General features: G+C 32.3%; 1 protein-coding gene across 2 annotated transcripts; it reads left to right on the plus strand.

Annotated features, from left to right (window-relative positions):
- Positions 1-7,845: 7,845 nt before the first annotated feature.
- LOC148607911 (uncharacterized) lies at positions 7,846-16,467 on the plus strand. 2 transcript variants are annotated; one of them, XM_088545089.1, is made up of 7 exons: positions 7,846-7,951; positions 12,314-12,432; positions 13,140-13,281; positions 13,629-13,792; positions 14,204-14,271; positions 14,532-14,763; positions 15,418-16,467. In XM_088545089.1, exons 1-7 carry the CDS (start codon positions 7,913-7,915, stop codon positions 16,382-16,384), a joined length of 1,731 nt encoding a protein of 576 aa, XP_088401215.1. In that variant the 5' UTR covers positions 7,846-7,912; the 3' UTR covers positions 16,385-16,467. The 2 variants fall into 2 exon arrangements, with proteins under 2 accessions (XP_088401215.1, XP_088401216.1); XM_088545090.1 differs by having other exon boundaries at positions 7,880-7,951; positions 12,319-12,432.
- The last annotated feature ends 305 nt before the right edge of the window (positions 16,468-16,772 follow it).

Below are 16,772 nucleotides of genomic sequence, written 5' to 3' on the forward strand. Positions count from 1 at the left end.
AGTTCTTCCCAACTGCTGATCTAGTATTCTTTACTTCAACTTTTTCCTAACAAAACAAGTAAACAATAAGTATCATATCCAAACATTGGCATACATAATACATTGTACATTCATTTGTAAATGTTTAATCTCTGCGTAATATTCTTCCTAAAGGTCCCAAGTACAGAACCACGCTCCATAAATTAGAATTATCACTTTAAAATTCTTATGGATATCGTCGAGGACTATGCAAGAAAATGGATAAAACGAGAACAAGGAGACATTGATTCTTTGTCAGAGTGGTTAAAGGCCGTGAGGCCGTAATATTGAAACGAATGACAATTTAAGTGGGTCAATGAGTGCCAAGGCTACATCAGTTTTCAAAGACCCCTATGTAGCAAAAACATTGTCTACTATACATGACAAATATGTTGTCGTACCAGCAGACAAAGCCCAAAACAACATTGTTTTGTCTGCAAAACGTTTTACATCCAATGTTTATTATCGAAGGTAGACGTTGAACATAATAGCACTGACAAGACCTATACTGATACCACACTCTCCAAAGAAGAGATTATGGAAAACCATAAATCTGTGCTATCCTCTTTTGGTCTCTCTACCAAGGACGATGATTGTGATTTACCGTCTATGTACTGGATTCATAAACTCCACAAGAATCCATACAAACAACGTTTCATAACTGGATCTGCAAAATGTACCATCAAACCTCTTTCAAAACATTTAACTTCTATACTCACAGCTGTCAAGGAGGGTTTGCAGTCCTACCACAACACTTGTGCTCCCGTAGTGGTATTAATTCAATGTGGATCCTGAAAAATTCGAAAGATCTTTTGGAAACAATTAGTTCAAGACAATTATCTGAATAAGATAGCATTAAAACCTATGATTTTTCAACACTGTATACTTCTATTACCCATACTCAGTTAAAATCCCGACTTTAAAACATTATACATCGTTGTTTTTTTTTTCAAAAAGAAAGATTGTACACCTATATACAAATATATAGTTCTTGGTAGAGATTCCTCATACTTTGTAAGAAATAATTCCACATCATCTTCCAAATATACAGAGGAAGATTTTTACAAAATGCTGGAATTTTTAATCGACAACATATTTGTCCAGTGTGGTGGACGTGTTTTTCAACAAACGTTCGGCATTCTAATGGGAACAAATTGTGCTCCTTTACTTGCTGACCTATTCATTCACTCTTATGAGGCTGACATTATAGCTGATCTGATCAGAAAGAAAGAATATCGTTTGGCTAGATCCTTCAATCTCAGTTTCCGCTATATGGATGACGTATTATCTTTAAAGAATCCTAATTTCGGGGATTTGATACATCGCATCAACCCAAAAGAACTTGAGATAAATGATACCACAGACACTGTGAAGTCAGCCTCATATATTGACCTACACTTAGCAATGGATGGTAAAGGAAAACTATTGACCAAACTTTACGACAAACGTGATGACTTTTAATTCAGTATTGTCAACTTTCCTTTCATCTGTGGCAACTTTCCTTCAGCACCTGCATATGGAGTGTTCATATCACAACTCATACGTTAAGCCAGAGCTTGCCGAAACTACGCAAACTTTTTGTATCGCGCTAGAACTCAAGATTGCTACAAGATTGAAGTCATCACTACTGAAGTTTTATGGTCGTCATCATGAACTCGTGGATCATTACGGTGTATCCATCTGTACCATGAAAACTGATTTATTCAACGGATCATAGTTTTCCTTTTCTCGTTTGTCAATCCCGGACTTGACTTTTTATGAGCAACACGGCGGATGTTTTTAGAAAAGCAGAGCACGCTTACCCTGCCGGTGCACCTGGTCCATGCTCCCGGTTTTTAGTGGAGTCCGAGTTGCTCATTTGCTTTTGTTACTTTGTATGTATAATTTTAGTTACATTATGTTCTTTGTTGTGTATGTCTGTTTTCCATGTCTGGTCTTTGTCCCTGGATTGCATTCTTCTGGTTTCCGCTATAACCTTGGTTTCCTGGATTACTCTTTAAACATTCTTGATTGCTTATTGTAAATGTTTTCCAGATCACAGCACACTAAATACTGTAGTTTTTAATGATGCTATATGTACATGCACTAAAGTGTAATATACTGACAAGTAAACGAGTTAACATGTAAACGGGTACATTCATTCAGCAATTAAGTAGCTGTCTTTGTAAGAGCAATCAAGGGAACCAATGGAACATTTAAGTAAAAATGAATTAATCATGTCTGACAGTTTTCATTTCTTTTACTTTTTGTTTACTTATTTAAAGAAGTGAATGTAATGTTGTAAAAGAAACTTCGGGAAACACGTGGATGTCCGTACATGTATCTCCGCTGTTTTACTGTTGCTGTAGTCAAAAACCTAACCCGCCTTGAAAAAATATAACTTAGATTGTATTATTCAAATCGAATCTTAGCTTTTCTAAGATAGGAAAGGCAATCATTTACTTGTTTGTAGCTGTCAGTGCCTTAATCTGTTTTCAGTTGCGTCTGAAGTTTGTTTACGTCACATGATATGTGTAAAATATTCCCATCATTTGTGGAGAACTGTAATATTTCCGGTATCTGTACAAATTGATCTGACCGGCTAAAACTGAAAAGGATGTTACTAGAATTGTAAAGTATAGATATCGACTAATTAAATGGCGAAGGGAAAGGGGGCATGGATTTGGAATTTTTTTTGGAAAAAATATTTCATAGTCATTCGTTTCAAGCAGTTAAAAATATGCTCCTTGCTCATTCATGGAAAAAATCCCCATTATTTAACAAGACAGATTTTCAAATAAAAATATTGATTTCGCTTGCCTTTGAAATTTAAAAAGAATTATTGCACTTGCCAAACAAAAATGTTCGTTCGACCCCCACCCTTTTTAATTTTTGTAATGTTTTTACTAGTTTGACAAATCTCGCACACACAGTACAGGTATGGTAAAGCTCTCGGTGCTAGCTGATTTAGGCAATGCCTACTTCATATTAATACATGGTGGATATGGTATCTGGCAAGTCATAGAAGGCGAAATATTCATTAACATGGAGCGTATTGTAGGGGGCGGGGTACACAGATGTATCTACATGTAGATTAGTTGACTTCTTACGATAAAAAGATACGTAAAGGAGATATATTACATGTGGGTCGAAATGACTGCATACTTCCCCTGCTGTCTTGAATTTTTTATTTCTGGAGTTCGGTCATTTGGTCTCATTTGGTGAAATTGAATGAACAGATAGATCTATTTCTGTATATTTCTGAGTACAGGTTTTTACCTAGAATATTTTTACCGGCGAAATTGTGTACTCTGAAGTGTCCCAGAATTTTTACCGATGCAGTAAACCAAATGTTTGAATATCATAATAACACACACACTGAGACCAAATTTCACGGAACCATACTTAAAAGTAATTCCTGACCAATTATTTTTATTTTTCTTACATTTGTAAGTAGTATTTGATACACGTATGACTTGTACATGTCATGTAGCCAGTGATTTAAATTATTTTCAGCTAAACTTACATGTGTTCCGAGCACAATTTCTTTGTCTTGAACTGAATACATGTAATACATGTACTTATTGTATTTAAGTAATTTTAGAATTACAATCCTCTGTTGTCGCATGTAATTCAGCAAACCCTTCGACCCAACCATTACCTTTGGGGTTGCTTGAGGAATATTATTCAAATAAAAATTAACTTTTTCATTCATGACTATTCAGCAAAAAAAATCATTTTAATTTAGTCACATACATGTACATGTACAGTACATGTGCTATTTAAATACTTTGTGCATGTGCACAATGTAGTTGCTCTAGAATCTTCAAATTTCATAGTTTTTTGCAATGCGAATTTTACATGAACTCTTTTGTTAAAAAATACAAAGTCAAGTTTCTTACTAAGACTTGTTAACATGAATTCATAATCAATTTTATGAAGCTCATCAATTTATCAATACGAGGATGATCATATCTTAAAACAGATCGAAGATATGGGGACAAAATATATGTTTTACGTGCGATAACAAAACATGTGTTTTACATGTGTAGTGCTTACGCATGGTTGAATTCATGCGTAGAACGCATTTATTTTCACATATGGTTCCCATGTAGGGCCAAAACAGGCGTAAAACGCATGGTTATCATGCGTATCACATATGTAAATAAAAACATGTATAAAACGTATGGTACAAATGTTTTTTATCAACTAAATTCGCTTTTTTCAGGTACAAAAGGAGTAAAAAGGGACCACAAAGCCCGATCCAAGACTTTAAAAACATCCGTCAAGAAAATCAACAGTATTCAGATGAACGAAAAGTTGAACGGCGCAACGAAACTGTATCCTGCGGAATAGGTGTGTTCATTCCTGTTACAAGGTCACATGCAAACCAAGCTAATGAAGGCAAAAATACAACAAAAAAGAAAAAGAAAAAAAAAAAAAAAAGAAAAGAAGGAAGTACACAGTTGATTTTTTGATTATTTGAGGACTAAAACATTACACAACCAGAGACGGCAGAAACACATCATGCTAAAAATAAAGGTTATGTGTTGATCAATAGCAAAACAGAAATGAAAAAGAAGAGGGAAAAGACAAATCATCCGTAAATGCCAAGAAAAAATGTTCTGAAACAAAAGTTGACAGCAAAATTCATTTACCTACAAATACTTGCGAGGAAGATGGACGTCCAATTAGAAGAAATAAAATTTGTCCAATAACAGGAGATGGTGGTATACACGAGAAACCGATGCCATTCTTTACAAAATCTTTTACAACAGTGGAAAAGGATATCTCTACAATAGAACAAATAGGATGACCGCAATCAGTCTTTGATCATTCTGAAAACATGCTTGTTCCGTTACCGAAGGCATATAATTGGTAGTTGTAAATTATGGTGATTTTTATGATATGCATCATTTCTGTCATTCTAATATACATCTTTTCTCACGCATGCTTTGAATCTTATTTCTTACGGATTGCTTAAGAATAAAGTGTGTAAATTTCATCAAGTGTACATTGTCAAAGGATAAAAATTCTGACTTTGTAATTAATAAAACACTTTACAAAGCACATTAACATTAACGCATATATTTTATGGTTTACATTTGGACTATTTCACTTTACTGTACGTATAAGGAACATGTGAACGATATTAACAAATGAACAATTTGTATGACTATCAACCACAATGTCCAGGCAATCGGTTAATCATTGTTTAATTCGTATGCGATGCCTTAAATAACAAAGCCTACTCACTATACCGATTATCTTCATCCGTGTTCCTATTTAAACAAACCTCATATGTTTTAAAGGAAATAGGAGGATTTCAGAAACAGCAAATCACACAACTAAGTAACAAATGATGAAACTGGATTAATAATTTTTTTCAGGTAACACCTTAACTGCTGTTCTTTATTTTGCTGACCAAATTAAATAAATACTCTACTTAATAAGGTATCACACCATCTATTTAAAGATTAGCTTATTTTGAAGTAGGATTTTTTTATTATTGTTTTATCTTAAATAAAGAAAAAACTAGAAAAAAATTGAATTTTATGTTTCATATGATCTAACTGGGTTTCAATGAGTACTTCGTAAAGGCTTTCTAATTTGGCACCTCAAGATCGTGCTTCTATTTTTTTCTTGTGGTTTCCATAAGTTGTCTTCCTTACATTCGTTTTTCCCGTCAGTGTATCATAATAAAACCATCGTTGTCAACGATCATACTTCCGATTTCTAATTTATTTTAATCAAGTTTTTGCTACCATGAGAAGAAAGATGATTTGACAAAAATATTTACAAGAGTATATAGTAAAATGTGTATATTGTTTTTGTATTTTCAATTCATTATTTGCAAGATATGCAATTTGATAGCGTATTAATGAAGAGTCGTCTTGTTAGTTACAACCGTTAGTTTAGAATAGCAATGTAGCAGTCTCTATAATGTGATCATAACAGAAAAGATATCAAAGCTTGATAAACAGATGAAAGTATTTAACTCTTGTTATTTAATTACAAGAAAGATAAACCTGTTTGTCAGATATACTGGCACATTGTACGTGTAATTATAGTTATCTTGGTGGGCGACCCATGTTTAACCAAAATCTCGTTCTCAATTTATGATTTGTATCTATACGTTATGCTACATTTGTGCTTGTATTTTGCAATTGTAAAACTTTCTATTGTACCGAAACACTATTGTTCCCTTGAGATAAAGGACACTACAGGCAGTCAGTCTTATATCATTTTGGAGAGTAATGGTGTAACTACCTGCACCATGAAAACTTTTTCGTTCACCGCGTCATAGTTTTCCTTTCTCCTTCGAATACCAAGACGTTACATGCATGAGCAATTCTGTGGGTATTTCAAGAAAGGTAGAGGACACTTGTCTTACTAGTGGATCTAGTACATGCTCCCAGTTTTTCGTAGAGTACGGGTTGCCAATTTACTTTTGTTCCCTGGTACGTGTTATTTTTGTTATTTCATGTTCTTTGTTCATGTCTGTATTTTACGTGTCTAGTTCTTACCCTTTGTTTACATTCGTTTCCGAATGTTCACGTCTTGAATCCCTTAATTTCTCATTGACAAACCCAAGACAGTTGTAACTATTGTAGATTAGACGAAAACTAATTTATCAATTACCTGTATTTGCCTAGTACACTTTATATATTTAATTTTTGTATGTTTTAAACATGAAATTAAAAACAAAACCCTAGCATTAAGTGTGGTTAAAATGATTTTGTCAAAACATTTTAGGGTTTTAATGTATTTTTTTATCCTTGCTTTTTTATATTCATACGATATAATATCTAACAACAGAAAAGGTAACAAATACATTATATGTATATATTGTGCATATACATAGACCATACTTAGATATCAGGAATAAATCAAATGAAGATATTTCACCTTTTATTTTCATTTTATTTATATACGTCTGTATTATAAAACGTGTTTATTTAATCAGATTTGCAGCTTATTATCACATGAAATGAGCGGAATACCACAGGAAACATTTAAATAATTTGGTCTATTAATGCATTGTATAACAAACACTTTATTCAATAAATAAGTTGTGCTTGTTTAAGAAAAAGCCAGAGTTAAGTCAGAAACGGTTTATGTAATTTTACTGTTTTATGGGTCTGGTTAGAAATTTGTTACATGTTGGGGTTAAACATTCGCTTTAGTATGGTAAATGGGAACATTGTACGTAGTGCCAGGGCGTTTTGATAAATTTCAATTGTCCATTTACAGATACAACGTCGATTTGAGGATTACGTCGAAACTTTTTGAATTTTTTAATACACGCACCTTTTTAAAAAAAAATATCTACCAATTTCCATACACTAAAAGTTAACTTTTTCGATTGCAAAGTTAGTAATTTTCATGTAAATATGAGGTATATTCTCTCAGATGAAAATATGATCCCAAAAGCATTTTGATTGATAATCCTTCAGTAAGCCTCATAAAAACTGTATTTAAAATAAAAGTACAGATGAAAGTTGCCGACTGGAGGTATTAACACGTATAGCTTTGTTATGTTCTACTACAGAATAAGCACGGGAAGATTTCACTCTAGAATGTTTATACTATTACCAGACAAAAATAGTTATATAGCAGATCCAATAATTTGATTATAGGAGGAGTAGTTTTTAAGACGTTACAAATGTATTTCAGTATTTTATTTATTGTCTTCAGATACGATGAATCACCCTCTTCCTGGTTTTTAGAGAGAACCATGCATAAGTTTAATTCTTCACAAACGTTTCCCTCCTTACATTTCTTTATTCCAACTGGTGTATGGATAACTATTTTAAAGTTTCAATTGATTTTTAGATTATATCTAAGATAAAATTGGTTTTAGCATTTATATAATTACTCTGTTGTTAGAAACGTAGCTAACTGTTAAGACAGCATGAATGGAATTTATTTTCTGTCTTTTGTTTTTAATATGGTAAGTATGTTTTATTCAATGTATTTTTTTTCTGGGTAGTAACCCGATCGAATGTTTTAAAGACAAATAAAATATTCAACGGTTTGAAGTATTCATTGTTTACAAGCTAAAATGTATTGTAGGACTGTTGCAGTATCAAGTCGTGCCAGGTAGACAAAAATTACGCGTGCAAACATGAATACTTAACACTACTAAGTTGTATAAGTCTGAATAGGGTACATTGTTTTCTAACTTGTGTTACCTCTGTCTTAACTTCTCTAAATATGTCTGCAAAATACTTTGATTATCTTGACCGAGTCTCACCTTGTACAAACTAGTCTCAACTAGTCTCGACCATGTCTCGACTTGTCTTGACACAGTCTTGAACTGTTTTGACCAAGTTTTCTCAAGTCTTAAATAGTCTCGACCAGCCTAAACAGTCTTACCAGTCTCAAATAGTATCGATTTAATCTAAGCTTAAGACTAAGTCTTACACTGTCTCAACAATCAAAGCTCTCAACAACCTTATTAGTCTGGACATGAGTTTTTCAACCATTATAGCATTAGAATGTTTGGACACTGTCTTATTAAATTTAAAAGTGGGAATGTTTATTGTATTTCAAGTATATTTTCTCTGAATAAAGATAATTTTTATTCTAATATCTAAATATTAGATATACCTTTACTTTTACATTTCACGACATATTGTCATTTTGTTAATTTTGTACCTTTAATTTATATTTTTTATGTAGGTCCTTTTTACCCTTTAAAGGTGGCTATTGTTCATTTATCCGCTATTGTAATTAACATTTTGTTTCGAACCACTTCAAACATATAATATTCTTAATTTTCCTATCCGGGATATATCTAAATAGTTGTGGGCCTTGAAATATTTCGTTTTACTTGGGCCTGTAACTTATAAAAAAATGAAAATAAAAATGTACTTCATATTCAAAAGTTACTTAAAATTACACAAATATTCCCACTTCTTAAAAATTGCATGCATGTATTTAGATAACTTTAAAGTTTAACAATGGACTTATAAACTGCCATATGAGGGGTAGTACCCCAAGGGGGTTCCCTAACTTGAGATCTTGTTACCTCTGACAGTAGGTATAGGGGAGATTTCCCTGATTTCAACTATTTTATGTGAGAGACTTTGCATAACATTTTTTTTCCTCCCCAGAACATATAAAAAAAATCTAAATTATTTAGTGTTCTTGTTATGTAGCATTTACACTAAACCACTGTTGTAGCTCAAAAATGATTGTTTTCCTGATTTAAAACTCTGCAACTTGTTTCATAGTTAAATAATCATGTTGCACAATATGAAGTCCTACGTGTATACCTGTCTGTTAATTACAAGCCCACATCTGTGTCAACAGATCCTGGAAACGCAAAAAGATAAAAGAAGCTGCCAACGCTATCTCTAATTGAGGAAAATTGTTCCTTGAATTAACTACAAATAAAGTCCGATACATAATGTATTTGCAAATCAGTCCAAACGAAAATTTAAGTTAAAAGTATATATATCGTCGTGGATTTATCCCAGGGAATCCGATTAACTGAAATAAATAGCCGACAACAGGGTTGTGGCACAATCGACATAAACCGTCATTTTTTTAAAGAATTAATTTTTAATATAGAAATACTAGTTTCAAGCTCCTAGTCTAATATTACATGTAAACACCATTGAGGTGAGTTTATCACTGAAATACATGAAGTTCGATATTTATATTTATTCCAATGAGGCATCTCTAAAATTGCATTGTTTTTTTTTCTATCTAATTCCGCTTTATTTTTCCCTCGATATAAACACAAATTCATTATACACATGTATACATAGCCCATGTAACTTATCGCAAACAGATAGTACTTCGATTATAAATGGTATTACTTAGTGCTTGATCTATCTGCTGCATATTTCAAACCCCAGCGCGCAAATTAATTGTGCGTGTGAATTATACATGTATGATACATGTGATGTATCTAACATGAGCCTCCGTAGCAAACGTCACACAATGAAAATACTTAAACATTAAGGTAATTGGTATGTTAATAGCTGAGCTGTCTAATTTTTAAATAGAAATATTCACGTAAATTTTGTACATGTAAAAGTGGAGTAAGGGAAGAGCCTTAAATCTCCATTCAAATCAGAATTTTCTTTTCTTTCTTTTTAATTCTTTGTTACAAGTGTAACTGCATGTGTATAAGGTTTAATTTTATTCAAATTTCTCGTCTTCTGGTCACTTGGTCAGTACTAAATTTTATAACATTACTTTGATACAAAAAATGAACTATATATACATGTACAAGTAACTACACCTCTAGTATATAACATATTAAATAATTCCACTCAGTATCTGTGTAATGTCACTTAAGACGCAATATACACGGGTGTCACTTATCAACTGTCAGCTAACTACCATGTGTTTAAATACATGTATTTTATGTTAAATTCTGAAAACTTAATTAATTAGGGAATAATAAAGCCCCTGATTAAGGTTTTTATAATATTGGGACTAACCCAAGAAAGGATCGCCCTTAATTTAACGATAAAACATGCGTGCATATTATACAAATTGCTATATAGAAAAACAGTAATAAAAATGTACACATTGACAATTCATCATACAGGTACATTGTACATGTAAATACACGAAATTCCTTTTAATTTGATACAGGTCAATAACTATACAAATGTAAGTAAAGACATCTTTCACCTCTATACCCCCACGTTACTGGCTCCTGTCTAACACCAATAGACACATTGTTTAAAATACAATCGATCTTAGTATTACACCGAAACTACCGTCTGTAAAAAGAATAGTTTATAAACCATAGAAACAACCTACTTAAATCTCAGATGATTATGGTGATTGTGTTTTGTTAACAAATTCAAACATTCGATTTTATAATGCATAGCCATACTAAAAGGGATCAATAATTGCATGTTTTTATAACATTATAATTGTTAAACATGAAACTGATACAGATTTACGGCCACTAGTTTGCTTTTTAATAGATAAGCCAGACACATTGTTTTCGGTGCAAACGAGAGTGTGAACTTTTATTTGGCAGTACGATTAGTTTAAAGCAGGGTCTGTTCGATTGGTAAAGTCGTCTCGTCCTTTCTGCCAAAAGACGTTAAACCATACCATTAAATGGTCAGACATTTAGATATAGTTATACCTAAACTTGCAAAGTGAGGATATGTAAAGATGTAGGGTGTCCGTACTTCCGTCCTTCCTTATGCTATATAGGGGGTGCATCTCGCATCTCTCATATCTTCAATTATTTCAAAATACTTAAAACATATTTTGGTTTCTCTTCCGACTATACATAGATGTACTTAAGATATAAAAAATTAATTGCAAATTAATTTTAAAAGATAATGTTATTATTGACAGGCACGATTTTAACCCATTTTCTTCTCTGAACAGGAGTATTTAAAAAAAATGGGCTTCAGAGGTTACCATGAACGGGTTTACAAGCTATAATCTGCACAATTTTGCCCAAAATTGTACATTATTCAGTTGTTACTTATTATTCAAGTGCTCAGGACAATATTGCTGTCTAAATCTAAGAATATGTAGAATCGGTTTACTGAAAATGTTTGTATGCATGCATTGATTTAAATTAGGCAGAGTAAATTGTATTTAATATATATTTTTTTTTATTTAACAGGCAGCGATGAAACATCAAATTTTTCAATTAAACTATTTTTATTTGATTTTCTTTTCAACTTTTTCCATCCAACGTTGATGTCTTCCATATCATAGTATCACTATGAATGTTCTTTCCTACAACCTGAATAATTACGTAACAGTCTCTATAAACATTATGCAAAAGGCGATTCATGATTAAGAGAGATACAGTGGTTTTATCTATGAATTCTTAAATTAGGACTGTTTTCAGGCTTAAATTGTTCAATATATGTTATCGAGACAGTTTAAGATTCATTTGAGACTCGTCAAGACTTCTTTAAGACTATTCAAGACTGGTAAGACTGTTCAAGACTCTTCGAGACAGGTTGAGACTGGTGGAAACTTGGTCGAGACTGGTCAAGACAAGATTAGACAAGTCCAGACTGTGTCAAGACAAGTCGAGACACAGACAAGACTTTTTGAGACTTGATTGGACATGGTGAGACTCAGTCGAGATAATTCAAGTATTTTTCAGACATATCTAGGGAAGTTAAGACAGAGTTAGCACAAGTTAGAACAAAATGTAACCTATTCAGACTTATATAACTTAGTAGTGTAAAGTGGTACAAATACAACTGTATTTAAAAAGACCATTTTATCGCAGTTTTTAAGCAACAGACAAAAAGCTATACGTTATATTTGTTTTAACTATCATGTGAATTTCTTTTTACATCAGTTCAGGTGTGGACAAACTGGTGATGTTACAATGACCAAAATAACAGTATTAAATGCAACCTGTCCGCTATCACCTTCACATGATTGTTGTTCTTACAAACTTATAATTGGTTATACACGGTACGTTTGTTAATAGTCAAAGTGAATTTCAGCATATATATATATATATATGGTTCAAAATGTAATTAAAGTTTATGCTTTAACAATTTCTGTTTGGAATAAACATGAATATATAATATTACACATCTCTACGAGTAAGTTTCATTAATTGGTAGATCACAAAAATCACTTATTATTCACCTGTCAACCAAAGATATGTAAATAAATACAAACATACAAATAGGGTATCAGGGTATCATACACAGGCAAAATTTGTTTCGTGAAATTCGTGTGATTAGGCTTCGCGTAAAATGCACGCAAATCTCTGATATAATTTACGTGATTTTCACGTGATCTCAATTTTACAAGAATTTTCATCAACGATGTCAGATAAAACGGACAAAAGAGCTAGATTAACACGAATTTCATGTGAAATCTGTCACTTTATTTATTTGTTCAGTTTTGGATGTAAATCATGTGAAAATAATACTGACTGTGCAGGTCCTCCAAGTACTGGCTAAATTTGAAATTAATTTTATCGATAGTATAAACAAGTATTAAAAATGAAATAAATAACATAATAAGAATAACTTATGAAACTGACCTAGTAATGATGCATGCTGTAAGGTTATATTTTTAAACACCCGCAAATGACTAAATGTATGATGTTTTTTGTCTTATAATCAAGTAGCAATGCTTAAAAAATGTACGTACGTAAAACTTTACAGACAATCACCACTTCCTTGCTTGAATACTGATATTAATCAAAGAGGATTTCATTACTCAAAACTGGGTTCCAATGAACAGGTCGATGCTCTCCAAGTATGCTCACGCAATACATCATCCTTCTGGCTGTCTCCTATTCTTCCGGTATGTTCCCATGATTCATTTGATCGTGTGTATTTCCCTAACACACTACTTTTAATTTTGATACTCGTAAAACTTTAATAAATAAATAAGTACTATGAATGAATGAAGACGGCATGTGATGCAATCATTTAGTGTACTTTTGTGCCTTTATACCACAGCTCTTCTGAAAAATGATTAAAAAACATAGTAACAATACCATCCCCTAGATTTCATGACAACATTCCTAAATTAAGGTTTTTTGTTTCTGTTTCTGATGTATCTTGAATTTCATTTTCAAATGCTAAAATTAGTATTCTATTGTGAAAAAAATCTCTGTAACTGTGTTCTGCATAACTTGATAATTATAGAACAATTATGACCCCGATAAAGTGTTGCTGCATGTGGCAGTTGTCGATACAGGAACATCATACCAGGATCATATATGCGAAACAAACACCTCACAGAGAAGAGAAGATAGTCATTCAACAGTTGTCAGTATGAGTATGGTTGAAAATGGTAAATTAAAGTACAGGTATGTCATTAATAAAAGTGACGCTTGTCTAAACCGAACGTCTGAAAGACTGACATTTGTGATCGGTGAATGTAAATGTTTGAATTGCACTGGCTAAAAACATATTGAAATTGATATGAAAGAATTTTTTTAAATGTTTGGTTTACACATTTTACCGGTTTATCCAGGGGAAGATTTCGGCAGGTCAACAAAAGGTTTACACTTAGTGCATGCACTAATATTATCCATTGTTTGAAAATAAAAATAAATGGTCATCATAATAAAGCAAAGTGATCAGTGAGGTTTCTGTTGAAGTGATTATAATAATGCAAATTAAAACAATTGTTTTTCTGCATGTCTAATAAAATAATAGAGCATCACTGCTAACATGGCAAGGTTTCATTACAGTGCTTTCATATACATATATTTCAGATTTTTTATAAGACTACTAACGGAATGTGGAGACAAAAGTTGCTATGGTTTAACTTGCGACACTTGTGGTGAGTTCTGTTTTTGTAAATAGCATATAAAAAAAAACTATTACTCAGTATTTTTATTCAGAAAAAGAGCTCACCAGAAGGTCAAATATACTGCTAAGATATATAAGAGGTTCGATTCAACTAAAAAGGAGCTTAGTATTCATTTTAGTTCAATAACAATTAAGACAAATGCCGTAATAGCATAACATTCTTTCAAGAATACTTTTACTTTTTGGGGAAGAATTTGTAAACAAGAAACTATAAATATATTTATTATAAAGTTACAACAACAATGCAACAGGAATCTACTGTAAAAGAACTTACAACAACTGAAAGTGTAACAACGACTGAATTATTAAAACACGGAAGCCCATCTGCAAAACAGTACGTCATAACAACACAACGTTTTACACAAATTGTCAAGGAAGACCCTCCAACGACAAAAGGGCCATTGATTGGAGCAGCAGTTAGTGGCATGTTTTTAATTTTCCTGATTTTAATTATTATTTTCATGTTAGTATGCCACTGTATATATCAATCAAGTTATGTCTTCTACTACTATTAATACTACTACAAAAATAATATTAATAAAAAACACATATTTTTTTCTGGAACAAATTATACATTTATATTGTAATATAACAACAACGTTCAACTAGATAAACCAATTTAAACTTGATTATAACATATTTTCCATCTCATGCACAGAAGCATTCATTTGGCAACGGTATAGCTGTCTTTTATTTTGTTTTTTTTATTCAAAAATGACAATTTTCATATTTATGGAACAGGGCTTATTAAAGCACGTCTACTGATCTTACATGACACGTAACTTATATTGTATGTTGTTTTGAAATATAGTTTGTATAATGTATAGAAAAAGGTGTTTCATGAACAATTTTAACAAACAACATCAAACAGGGTTCAATATTTTGCAATTCAACGTACCAATGACAGTAATTACGTCCTTGGCTAATAGTAGTTTTTCTGTGCATTTTCGTATGTGTGTGTTGTTTTAATTTTCTCTCCTGCTAAACTGACGTCGACTATTTCAGTTTTCTTTTTCTTCTATTTACACATTAAGACTTGCCATATCCGCATTTGTTTAACTCATGTTAAACATTCATACATTTATGTCACACATGGCACTTGATTTTACTAATTCAGATATAAAAGAGTGAGAAAAAAGAATGTAGAAGAACATAATGAAGGTATGCCAACAAGTGATACACATATAGAACCAAATTCTCCACCGGTAGGCAATTTTTACATTCATAACGCATCTAAAAAGGACGAGGTGAAACATTTCTTGGACAATGGGCACGACGAATTCCCAACGACTGCTACTTATGGTCAATCAACCAGTTCCTTACATGATAAGACTGGGTCTAATGACAACGGTTTAAACGACAAGAAAAAGAAAGAAAAGAAAACGAAAAAGAATGAAAAGAAAATTAAATATGAAAATCAGGAAAATAAACTACAGATAGAACAGGATCAGGGAATTTCAAAGGTGATAGATGGGGACAGTCTAGAAAAAAATAAGAAATCAAAAAGGAGTCACAAAAATAAGGTAACAGCAAGGACAAATGCAGAAAATGAATGCAGCAAAAGTGATGAATACAATGCTTTCCAGCACACATACACGACCGGTGTCAACATGAATAACGATAAAGAAATAGTTAATGAAAAGAAAAAGAAAACGATGACAGAGAAGAAAGAAAATGAAGACTCATTAGAAATGTTGAATGAGGCTCTACAATGTGAAACTAACCTGGTTTTTCAGGACACGGCGAAAGACAAACATTTTAAAAAGAAGAAAAAATCAAAGAAATGTAAAGAAAGAAAGAAAACTTTAGAGATTGCGGACGAAAATTTGAATGATAAAATCTCGGATGACAGTTTAAACACTCATTCTAATCAACAAATGTCTGATGTCAATGCACCCAAGTTAAAAAGCCTAAAATATAATCAAGTTGAACCCTTAAGTAGCGACAAAAGAGCACACTCGTTTGTAGAAGCTGAAATTGAAAGCCAGCCGCATAGAGGAAGGGCAAAATCAGCCAGACATTATACAAAAGGAGAAAAGTCACAAGAGCCAATCAATTTGCCTAAAATGAATAACTACATGTAACACTTAAATCTACCTGAACAACATTACGATTGGGGTGCTTATGTTGACAACAAAATACCAAAAATATGTAACAAAAATGTGATTGTTGTGGAATTTTTAGTTGTTTCTTTTTTATGATGTTATAATTTTGTGTTGATGTTTTGACAGCATGCGCAACGTCAACAAAAAACAACAAAAAAACTGGTATTGTTACTTTTTTGGTATGTTATTTATTACATACTGCCTTGTTTGGGTATATGTACATATGTTTTTATGGTGGAGATGGGTACACCATAACGATCCACGAGTTCATGATGAGGACCATAAAACTTTTGTAGTGATGACTTCAATCTTGTAGCAACATAACCCTGTTCCAGAAGCCTACTTGTTAGAGTTCTAGCGCGATACA

This window comes from Perna viridis, chromosome 9 (genome assembly GCF_037379345.1).
Source record: "Perna viridis isolate PV_CMFRI_1.1 ecotype Kerala chromosome 9, ASM3737934v1, whole genome shotgun sequence".
NCBI lineage: Eukaryota > Metazoa > Mollusca > Bivalvia > Mytilida > Mytilidae > Perna > Perna viridis.

What these genes read in the sequence shown, in the direction of transcription:
- LOC148607911 (XM_088545089.1), top strand. Translation starts at nt 7,913, where the DNA reads ATGAATGGAATTTATTTTCTGTCTTTTGTTTTTAATATG. An exon ending in CTTATAATTGGTTATACACG is followed by an intron (nt 12,433 to 13,139) that starts GTACGTTTGTTA and finishes AAAACTTTACAG; the next exon opens with ACAATCACCACTTCCTTGCT. An exon ending in AATGGTAAATTAAAGTACAG is followed by an intron (nt 13,793 to 14,203) that starts GTATGTCATTAA and finishes CATATATTTCAG; the next exon opens with ATTTTTTATAAGACTACTAA.